Genomic DNA, 11,500 nt, shown 5'->3' with positions numbered 1-11,500 from the left:
AGCTCGACTGTGCTGCGATGCCCAACTTTACTTGGGTGCTGAGGATCCGAACTCAGATCCCCGTGCTTGTCCTAGCAAACTCTTTACCCTCAAGCCATTTCCTCAGCCCTCAGGACTACTCGGCTCACTGCTGTCACCCATTCCTAGCCAGCAAGTGTGACCAGGGTATATGTTTGCTGGTTGAATGAATGGATAAATGAATAACGGAATTCCAGTTCCAGGCATCCATTTGTGGTTTTTTGTTTTGTTTTGTTTGTTTGTTTGTTTGTTTTTTCAAAAAAAAAACTGAAAGAGTAGAGGGGAGGAGACAGGACAGGAAGGTGAGACTTGGCTATGGGTCTCCGGAAAGTCATATGTTAACTTTGGTCCTGGAGGGGCACAGCATTACTGGGAAAAGGTGGAAGCTTGTGAGAGGCTCCCAGCAGTGGTGCATCCTTGAAGGGGATCAGAGGACTTCAGGCCTCTTTCCTTTCTCCTTCTGGCTCATGACACAGCCATGAGAGATTGTGGCCTGACACATTACCTCACTGTGTACAACAGCCTTTTAGGCCCCTCCAATTAGGGTTCTCATGAAACGTTTCACTTAGGCCTTGGGCAAGATGAGGATTTTGTTGAGCCTAGGAGTATTTCTCTGTCAAACGTGGAAGGAGACAGTGGGCCAGGGAAGGTGCTTGCCCCACTTCTGTCTTATTTAGGGATCTTAGCCAGTTTTATGTTTCTTAGCCTCCGTTCATCATCTACAAATGGGACAGCCACGAACTTCCCACCCCACTGGGCACCTGGAGGGCTTCACAACGTTTCAAGGACACAGGCTGTGCCTGGCAGGAGGGAGAGCCAAGTGGCAGGAGCCGGGAACTGGGTAAAGGTGGCGGTTGGGTCACAAAGCAGATCTGCTTGCCCAGAGTTCAGGAAATTTCAAAGGAGGGTGTGTGTGACAACAAAGGGGTTCAGGGCCCCCTCTCACCTCCTAGAAACTGTTATCCAAGGATGAGGTCTGGACTGAAGGCGGAGGAGAGAAAGGGTATGGCTGCCTACCCCAGACTCCTCAGGCCCACACCTCAGAAAGAAGGCTCCCTGGAGCCTTGTCTGCCTCCAGCTCTAGGGTGACCCTGGAAGAGCAGGCAGGCCCTCACAAGTCACCAAGGCATTATAACCCTGACTCACAGCATAGGAGAGAAACTCCAGGAACGGAAACAACCTCAGAAATCCAGCTTCAGCTTGACCAAACACCGTAGGATTCATCGATCGTAATGGATACCAAGCAAGAGAGTGGTTCATCAATGGTGAATGATAAACATCAATGAAGCAATGGATCTGAATCCCTAATGGCTAAGGTCCCTGCGGACGTAGCATGGAGGCTATGTAAAGGCCTGTGAACCAATGTCTGGGTCCATCACTGTGTCAAGGGCACTGGAGAACTACTTTCTCTGATGAAGCGATTCCCACCTGCTCGACATTGCCTGCTCAGTGCCTAAAAGAGTGCCCTGAGCAGCCCTCAGCACAAAGACCAAGAGGAAGAAAGCTTACCCCGCCCCCAGCCACCACACTCCTCACGGGTTTGGTTGGTTTGGTTTGGTTTGGTTTTTTTTTTTTAAATAATTTGTGGGTTGTTTTTAATTGTTGAGGCAGTAATACTTGGTTCATGAAACTGCAATATACAGAGAGGTGAAATAAATAGCTTATATATATAATATATATAATATAGCTGGTTTTAAAATATTCCCTTATCATTGGTGTACTAGGTCACGTGAGTCACGGAAGGTCCATAGCAGCATCCTCCAGAACCGCGGGCAAGGCAGTCCACCATGATTGGACGAGGCGTCTGTCGTCGGAAAGGTCGAGGCGCGGAGAATTCTCAGGGGCGCCTTCCCTGCGCGGTGTCGTGGGACAGCTTGCAGTGGACAATAAATAAATGACCGCAAACCAGAGAGCGATTCTTGTTGGAGTCTAGGGCAGGAAGAAGGGTTGGGGGGGGGGGGTGCGGTGTTAGGGTCAGGGAAGGGCACTACTCTTTTTTTTCCATTTTGTTTGTTCGTTTGTTTTTGCTTTCAGAACCTTTGGGGGAAAGGACTTTGGTTTCTCGCAGTGTGAGTTTTCTCATTCAAGTCCTCCTCTGGGGATGAGTTTTGAATTGCCCGCTAGAGAGAGGCAAGCACCTGTAGGTTGACAGCAGTCCCCTTACTTGAGCACTTTGTCATGGGGTTCAGGTCAACAGTGGAATCCTATTGCCCCCCCTCCCCCCAAGACTTTAGGTTCAGTTTTTGTCTTCTTTTAAACACAATGTACAAAAATAGAGATTCTTCCTTATTTTTCATGTAAAAATATTCCTCTGATGTAGTTCTCTGGGGGTGAGTGTGGCCAGACCTAGCCAGGGTGAGTGGGGCGGATCCTCCGGGAACGCTTGGTGACCGTGGTGTACTTGAAGGGCTTCTGCGGCTCAGCCTGTCCCTTGGGGTAACGCTTCATGAAGTGCACATCTTGCTGGTTCTCCCGGGTCTTGGGACCCTTGCGAGGCCGCCCCTTCTTCGTGAAGCCCACGTACCAGCCTGAGTACTTAGCTGACATCAGGGCTGTGTAGTTGTTTTCCAGAACCTTCTCAATGAACACACACTCCTTGCTAGTACCATCAGGCTGCAGGAGAGAGAGAAGGGGGGGAGGGGTTGTCAGATGAAGTCAGGCGATAAACCCCCAGTAAGTGTGCCGCAGCAAGCTTTACTCGCAACCAGTGATGGATGGGTACCGGGGCCCATTGCACCCAGGTCCCCCCAGGTCTAGGAAGGGTCTGCGCAGCTCCCAACCTTAACACCATCAGCAAATGTAGTCTATAGCCACAGAGCAGGGAAGGCACAAGACGGATCTGCCGGGGGGAAGGGGTTGAAAACAAGCATGAGCAAACATGCCTGGGGATCAGATACCAAGAAGAGTTCTGCTTAAAACTGGGCTTTACAAGCACTGTAGAGACGGGCCTGAGCGAGTATTAGAATATTCAGGAGCACGGCTAAAACCAAGCAGAAGCCTTTGCCAAGAGGAGAAAATAAAGGAAAATAAAGGAAATTGGAGGAGGGAAGCTCTGTGGGGAGGGCACAGGGGTCATGGTGGAGGCTGGGACGGTGGAGAGGGTCTAGCCTCTACTTCCTGATGTGCAAATAGCTCTTTGTTATAGGCCCCTACATCTTTGTGCATCCTCCACCCAGGGAGCAGAGTCCCATTGTCTTGCGGAAATCCACTCCATCCTTATTCTCCTCTTTCATAAAAGATACAGGCTCTGCATCAACGCAGGTTCTCTCCCAGGTATGTGACCCAAGCCCACCAATCAGTGTGCTATGCAGGTTTCACCACCGGTGCCGAAACAAGCAAAAAAAAAAAAAAGAAAAGAAAAAGAAAAAGAAAAAAAGAAAGAAAGAAAGGAAGGAATGAAGGAAGGAAGGAAGGAAGAAAGAAGGAAAAGAAAGAAAAGAAAAGAAAAAGAAATAGGTTTAAACTTGAGGTATTTATAAGGCTGAAATGAGGGCAGCCATTTTACCAACATGAAGGAAAATCCTGCTGGGCAGTGATGCCAGCGCTGAGGAAGTGAGGCCGACAGGAAGATGAAAGAAACAACCAAGCCCTGGTCACATCACTTGGGCTCCCAACCCAGCTGCGTCTGCAGTTCATGTTACCTCACCGCCACGTGGGCCAACCGTGTCTCATTTCCTTTCACTCAGCTGATGTTTTAGTCTACTACGTGTAAGAGAAACGGGTCCTGGCAGATCTGCACAAAATCTGACGTTAAGTCAGCTGCTCGACTCTTCTGCGCCACAGCTGAACACAAGCTTCACTCACGGTGGGACGCAGCACACTTTAATACTTGGTATGAAGCAAGCTGAGAGCCTCCAAAAATAAGACATAGCATAAGCCAACCTCCACAGGCTGCATTAAGGGGGCCCTGGGGTCTCGGGTTCCTGAGCAGATGTCTTCAGAGACTAGGTATGGGCAGGGCAAAGGGCACTGACTCTGGAGCCACCAGCCAAATTAACATCCTGTGACCTCAGGTTGCCAAGACCTTGCTCCAAACCTCAGATTCCTCACCAGGCAAAAGAATACAATGGTTTACTTCTGCATCACAGAGACCCGAGATGGGATGGCACTTGTAAAGGGGTCTAACACACGGAGGGGCCCTCCAGGTTGTCTCTCAAGAGCAGCTGGCTCTGCTGGGGCTGCCCTGAACAAAAGACGGTGGGGAGACGGCTCGCAAGCCTTCTTCTGGAGCAGAGGTTGCGAGATTGCATGATGGGAGAGAGTGGGAAACACAGAGTAGGACGGGCTGGCTTAGCAGTGCAAGTTTCCAGCTAACATCTCCAAATTTAGGCCACGCCCACTCCTCGTTCCGGACGGCTGCCCAGCCAAGTTGGAAGCCCAGCGGTCTGGCTGTGTGTGGAGACTGAGGTGCGGGTTCCAGCCTTTTGTTTGAAGTGGAAAACTGGCCTGAGCTTCCAGGGACGTTCACCTTTGAGAGGAGGGCAAGCCTACTCCCTGCAGACAGAGTGCTGAACTCTGCAGAAAGGCTGGGAAATGCCATCTTTCCAGACGGCTGAAGGACAGACAGAGGGCAGGTTCGAGACACACGATACGCAGAGGACGGCATGGGGAGATACTCTAGTGAGACTATTAGAAAGGAAGGCCGAAAACACATGGAAGGCAGGTTGCAGCGGGAGATCTCTGGACCCTGAGTCTCTCATGGAAAGGTCTAGAAGCTCCTTGTCCAACTCTGCATGACCTTTACCAAAGTCAAAGCAACTTGAGCAAAAGCTAGAGAACCCAGTCAGTCTTCAAAGTTCAGTTCTGTTAACTGCCACCTCTGGGAAGCACACTTGGACCACCAAATCTCTCTCTAGGCAACTCCTCCACTTCCTCAAGAGGCAGGTGCAGCCTGTTGGTAGCCTCTTAGCCTTTCTGAGTCCATCAAGGAGAATCTGTGCTCATCAGAGGCTCTACCACTGGTCCCCAAGAGTCCCTCTGTGTCCTGGGGTGTTGGGACCAGCCCAGAGCCCAGCTTCCCAGCCCTCTGAAATAAGTTTAGACATGCACTGCACATTTGCGCTTAGGCTTTAACTGGTTCCCACACTCCCCAGATTCCCCTCACTTGTCTACTGCCCCATGCTCCCAACAGAGTAATTCTGCATCCATGTGCCTCCTCCTCAGTCCGAGAGCTCTCTGAGACCAGGATTGCCTCTGACTTACTCTAGGAGCTGAGCACAGGCCTTAGCCAAAGAGAGTCTCTGTTCACACAAAGGAGAGCCTTAACCAAGATGGGAGAAAGAGAAAAAGAAGCTCTGAACCCTTTACAGTGTCTCACAGATGTCCCTCTAGGAGGACTAGCTAGTCAAGCACACGGAACATGCTGAGAGCTTGTCTGGCCCACCTGGTCTCCCCATTCACTCACTCAGTATGTATTGATTGCCGACCACAGGCCAGACATTTCCACATCCGTCAATGTCATTACTTCACCCTCTTAAGCCACTGAGAGCCACTCTACGCAGAGAACGGAAACAGCTAAAAGAGGCGAACGGGCTTGCCCAAGGTCATGGCACTCGAAGACAGTCCCTCGCACACTTGTCTCATGTCCAGTTCTAGAGAAGTCCATGGGGGAAAGAGAGAAGGTAGAGAGACTGATGCCGCCCCCCCCCCCAAAAAAAAACTCCTCACCTCCCACAGAGCCACCATGGACACAAAGAAAAAATGTTGGTTGTAGCCCAGACCAGGCATGTAGGTTCAGTACATGTCTGCTTCAAAGGGCTCTGGGCTGGTCCCAACACTCCAGGGCACAGAGGGATTCTTGGGGACCAGTGACGGAACCTATGACGAGCACAGGTACTCCATGATGGGCTTAGAAAAGCTAAGAGGCTAACAGCAGGCTGCACCTGAGTTTGACCTTTGTCTCTGTTTTTGGCCCTTTCTATGACCCTAAGTCACTTACAACTACATTACAACAACAACAACAACAACAACACAATGTCTGGGCCCCACCTCCACTAGGTAAGACAGGCAGGGGCATCAGTTCTTAGAGAACGTGACCGATCACTCCCAAGTCTTGGAAGGTTAGTAGAAGTCCTCTCTCACCTCCCACCCTCTTACTTCTAAAGACAGTCACAGCCCTTCCATGTGACCTGAATTCCAATGACATCACTAGATCACGCAGCACCTAACACCTAGAGGTGTCATTTGTTTGTTTGTTTGTTTGTTTGTTTTAAGCTCTTTGGGGGAGGGGGATCCCCTTCTGCTGAAAACATTGAGTTTTCAGGAACTCACAACCAAAATGGTCTTAACCACCTGCCCCGAAAGACTCTGCGGCCCAGTTGCTCCCAAAAGGGCAGGCAGGAGCAGATGAGGAAACGTCTGATTAGCATGTGATAGAAGACACTCAGCAATTCTTTCTGGACCATGCTACCTTCTGGACAAGTGCATATGGTTGGGAGGAGTGGCCAGGCTGCCAAAGCACGCAGGGCTCCAAGATGGACTCCAGCCAGAGTTCCCATGAATGCAGAAGTGATGTCACATGCCAGCTTCAAGCTCAGGGTGTAGCTCAGGCCACATAGTACCTACTTGACACGTTCAGAACTCAGGGTACATTCCAGCCTTACATGAACTTGGGGTGGTTGTGCTTGCCTCTAGTCTCTGTAATCAGGATGTAGAGGCAGGAGGATCAGGAATCCACAGCCATCCATGGCTACATAGGGAATTCCTGAGTCCCAGAATAGCCTTGGCTGGAGGAGACCATGTCTTAAAAAATAAATAAAGTAAAACAAACCTATCTTCAAAGGGGAAGGAGGAAGAGATTAACAGTTAGGCAGAGCCTACTTAATGGCAGCATGAGTCCCTTTTTCAAACAAGGCCTCAAGATTCAGTGGGGCGGGGTACCTAGTGGGCCAGGGTACCAGGCTCTCTGGCATCGTTATAGTAAGAGGCTGAGTCAGTCTCAAAAAACTAGAGCCAATGTCCCTTCCTCTTTGTTGCTTCTGTACCCCTCAGGCTCTGCATGAGCTCCCAGCTGGGAGGAAAATACAGACTTGAGGACAAGGAGTGACATCCAGGTGAGGGGGTGGGATGTCCAAAGACAGCTGAGGGAGGTCAGTGAGCTACCTAGGAGCCAGGTAACTCTAGAGACCACATCAGATGGGCCAAAAAGGGTCCATGGAGAGAGCATGACAGGGCTTGAAGGGCTGATGCACAAAGCCCTAAATTCACATCCAGGGGATGGGTGTGAGCAGTGCAGAGAGCCTGCCTGGGGCATAGGTGTCCAGGAGTGTGGAGAGGCCAAGCTGAGCCCTAAGCTGGTCCAGGGAGAAGAAAATCAGTCGGGGCCTGAAGCTTCCCAAACAGGCAATATGTGGAAATGGCTGAGGGCAGACCCAGGTTGTAAGGAGGAGACACACCCAGCCATCAAAGAAAGGACTCCCCACACAGCCTGGGTGAGCAGGGAGGATGCCATAAGAGAACCTAAAGCATGATTTCCACACCTCCCAACACAGACCGATGGGGCCACCAAGCCTCTGAGCCCAGAAGGGTGGCAGAGGCAATTGGGCTGGAAGGAGGGCTCGGGGATGGAGGCAGGGGACAGGCCTGCTTCGGGGCAGCGCCTTGAGCCAGCTGAACCGTCACCAATATTAATGATGGGAGAGAGGGCAAGGGGGCAGGAAATCGGAGCCGGCTCCGCTCCTGTGGAAGCGGTGACTCAGCGGCCAGCCGGCAGGAGGCTGGCGGGGCTGAAGCCAGAGGGGACTGGGAGCTCTCCTGACCCTGCGATGGCACTCCTAGGAGGTCAGGATGCTGGGAAGAGAGCAGGCGGGAGGTAGCACGGGTGGCACTGGGTAGCGTGGGCACTGGGCACTGAGGGAGCAATGGGGAAAACCGAGTCTCAAACTCAAAGCAGGTTGGTTGGGAGGAGGCCCAGGCGGGCAGGAGAACAAAGCGCCTGACGAGGGGCTGGACCGCCGCTGCCTCAGGAAACTGCTGGCCAAGAGGAGGACCAGCCAGGCCAGGGGACCAGGCACCCGCCCCTGCCCGCTGTCCCAGCCGCTGAGGGACCCCCTCGCCTGCCGACCAGCCTGCGTCGGGGCGGCGGAAAGTGAATCACTAATTGAAACCACTCCTAGGCATCTTGACGCTCTTTGGATTACTATTATTTTGCAGCTTGGGTTGGTATGGGTGTGTGGCTGGAATCTTTTCCTTCCAAACCCTGTGGCTTTGAATTCAGCCTAGTGCTAGTATGGGACCTAGGACAATTGCACAGGGATGTGGCCGACTGAGCCTCAGCTTTCTCACCTGTGAAATGGGGATGGTAGTGGTGCTAACCTGCCAACATTATCTGCAATTAGTTTTTGCCTATCGCCTGGGAGACAGTAGGTGTTCAATTAAAGGAAGCAGTCACTGCTCCTGTGACTGGGATAGGGGCACAAGGGCTTAAGAAATCAAATATTGCTTCAGCAAGACTGACCCCAACAGGTATAATGAAACCAATTTCCCCAGGACTTTGTTCCTAAGCAGAGGCCCATTTCCCACACCACCTGCCCAGACTGACTCCCCCTTAGTTCAAGTATATAAGCAGAGAGAGTCGTTACAGAGAGCAGAGGACAGGGAGGTGACTTCACTATAGAGCCCCTGTGGGTGCCATCTTCCTCTTAAACCCTTGGGAGAAACATGCCTGTGACCTGCACGTGAGGATATATAAAGAGATGAAGGGCAACCTTCAGGGAACATGCAAACCCAGCAAGTGGGTGTACACACACACACACACACACACACACACACACACACACACACACACACGCACGCGTGTGCAAGCACATATGTGCACATACACTCACAGATACATGTACGCATGTGTACACACTCACATACACATACACCAGTGTGCACATGCAGCTCTCTGGCCTGTTCCAAAGGAATAAAAATCTTCCTGAACTGATAGAACCTCGGGCCCAGCTCTAAGGAGGGAAGGCTTCTGGAGGTGGCAGCGGCGGTGGCAGCGGCAGCGGCAGCGGCAACGGTGGCAGCGGGCGGCTGCTGCTGCGAACCAGCCCCAGGTGATTGTTCAAATGATCTCTACAGTCCCAGCCCTTGGGCTGCAGGGAAGGAGCACGAGCTGGCTGCCCCAGAACTCCGCACCCTTCCCCAGCGGGACCCAGGCCTCTATGGCACCAAGTGGCAGCCATGCGTGTACCTCAGCCTGATTGCTGCAGGCACCAAAAGAAATGGTGACAGGAAGCGAGGCCATCAGGTACAGCTCTCCCTCATCCATACACACACACACACACACACACACACACACACACACACACACTAGACGTGCATTCTGGGTAAGGCCAACAGGACCCTGGATCTGCGTTGCCAGTTTTCCAGATCTGGCTGGGGTGGACCCACGCACCCAGGCGTCATCACTCACCTTCCCCACAAGCTTGCCTTTTCGGTTCATACACAGGTAGAACTCTGTCTCCTTGCCCTTGATCCGGACTTGACTCCCGAAGGTATCTGTCTCCACTAGGAGCTGGGCTTCGAAAGGCAGAAGGAAAATAAGAAAAGCTTTTTAACCAGAGGCAGTGGTATTGTCTAAAGACCCAGCAACGTGCTCCCTGACTATACCCGTGGTTCCTCACTTCCCCAAAGTCAAGCAAAGGGCAGGGAGACTGCCCCCCTCTTTCCCCATGATCCAATCTGAGGGGAGCTCTGTCGGTGGCCTTTCCCCCTCACCCACCTCCCAGCCCCTCCATTCCACTCCCCAGGTGGGACCAACAATCACTCAGAGTACCCCCCACAGAAACAACCAAGGAAACAACACACACACACACACACACACACACACACACACACACACACACACACACACACACACACACCCTTTGGGAACTCATGCTGTTTCCTTCAAAAGTTGAATCAGATATCCTTTTCCCCCCAGGGCGAACATCTGGCACCCCTGCTAATACAGTTTTGGCACCTTTGACCTGGCCACTTGACACAGGAAGACAGGAGGTGAAGGTGCCATACCCCATGTTCGAAATCCACCCCACCCCCACCTCCATCCCCCACCCCCTACCCCACCCCCTACCCCGCATCAAAACTGACAGGTAACTAACTTTCAAGAGCACAGAGGTCTGACCAGAACACACCATTCTCCCCACTCAGGAGCCTATCCATGCCTCAGCGTCAGGATAGAGTTGTCCAAAACCGCTCCCCTAAACCCCTAACAAAGGCATCAATGACCTATAGGATTCAGGGTGACCTGGGGTGAGCTCTCCCTGCTCCCTGGCCTTGAACCCCATTGCCACCCTCTCTCCCTTGGCTGTTTTCTTTGGCTGTGACCCTTCCCTTCCAGCACCCGCCCCTCCCTCAGCTGCAAACATTTCATTTCAGTGACAAGGGACTTGCTTCTCCATAACAAAATCATAGCCCCAAATTCCTGAGTACAGTATCCTTGGAGCTGCAAGGAGTGTACCTCGGGGTGCCCCTAAAATACACTAGGTATGATTTTAATAAAAAACATTTACAAATATAGGCCCTGGTGCCCTGCTGTGAAAATTGAAACCACCTGGATCTCAAGACTTCTATAATTAATCTAGCCCTCCTTTGACACCACTTCTAATTAAAATATGATTCCCACCTTAAAAAAAAAAGAATTTACATAAAATTTAAAGACCTAACAAGAATTTTGTAATGCTGGGAGCAAGGTGGGGTGCATTCTTCTCTTCCCGCCTTCCCCCACCCCCAGTAAACACTGAGTTAGAACCATGAACAAGCTCTTGATGCACTCTGCTTGCCCTTGTTCAAACCCCTCCACTTACCCAGTTCCCAGAGGGAAGGTCACAGTAGCTCCCCAGCCTGCTCTACCCTCCTGGCAAAGCCTAGGTAGGCCTCCCGTGTGGGAAGATTCTAGAAGCTTCTATGGGGGCTGAGTGTATATGAGGAGGGCAAGAGTCTGGTAGTGGACTTGACCCCTGGGGCTCTACTTGACCGACATCTGTGTCTTGGGCAGCCTCGGGACCTTTACCAGTGAAATGGAGAGAGCCATCCAGACCCATCAACAGGGCCTGGGAGGCCTGTAGCAAGAGTGTCCTGTCCTAGAGGTCCAGGGAGAAACCTCACTGATCTTCATTTTAAGTTTCCTAAAATCTACAAAGTCAAACCTTTCCTGGAAGAAAAGAGAGCCCGGAGGCTGACCCGGGAGGCCGAGCCCACACATTCGTTCCTGTGAGAGCAGAAGGCAGCCTGTTTCCCGAGGCCCCACCCCTGCTCTGAATCTGCTGGGCCTTCTCCAGACACAGGTGTCCCACACCAGACAGGGCATCTGAGAGTGCCCATGGGCCTGTTACCATCCCATGCTGTGTAACTGAACCCCGAGTGAATCACCACACCTGTCTCTAAGACCTCAGTTTCCTCCCTGGTGCTAAGGGGGGGTGGGGCATCAGCCTCAACCCTGTTCTATTTTGTTCTGGCAGCCTGGATGGAGTCAAGCCTGGGAGAAGGTCAG

At 51.9% G+C, this 11,500-nt stretch overlaps 1 protein-coding gene across 1 annotated transcript in view; it reads right to left on the bottom strand.

The window, feature by feature from the left end:
* Nucleotides 1-1,557: 1,557 nt before the first annotated feature.
* FGF18 (fibroblast growth factor 18) overlaps nucleotides 1,558-11,500 on the bottom strand; it is a 31,492-nt gene continuing 21,549 nt past the window's right edge. Inside the window, exons 4-5 of the mRNA XM_084764716.1 lie at nucleotides 9,422-9,528; nucleotides 1,558-2,631 (exon numbers count right to left, since the gene is read on the bottom strand). Coding sequence (XP_084620842.1) covers nucleotides 2,365-2,631; nucleotides 9,422-9,528 — 374 coding nt within the window. The 3' untranslated portion in view covers nucleotides 1,558-2,364. The remainder of the gene's footprint in view (nucleotides 2,632-9,421; nucleotides 9,529-11,500) is intronic.

Source organism: Acomys minous, assembly GCF_964271855.1.
Source record: "Acomys minous genome assembly, chromosome: 16".
Classification (NCBI taxonomy): domain Eukaryota; kingdom Metazoa; phylum Chordata; class Mammalia; order Rodentia; family Muridae; genus Acomys; species Acomys minous.
This window is presented reverse-complemented; position numbering and strand designations above follow the sequence as displayed.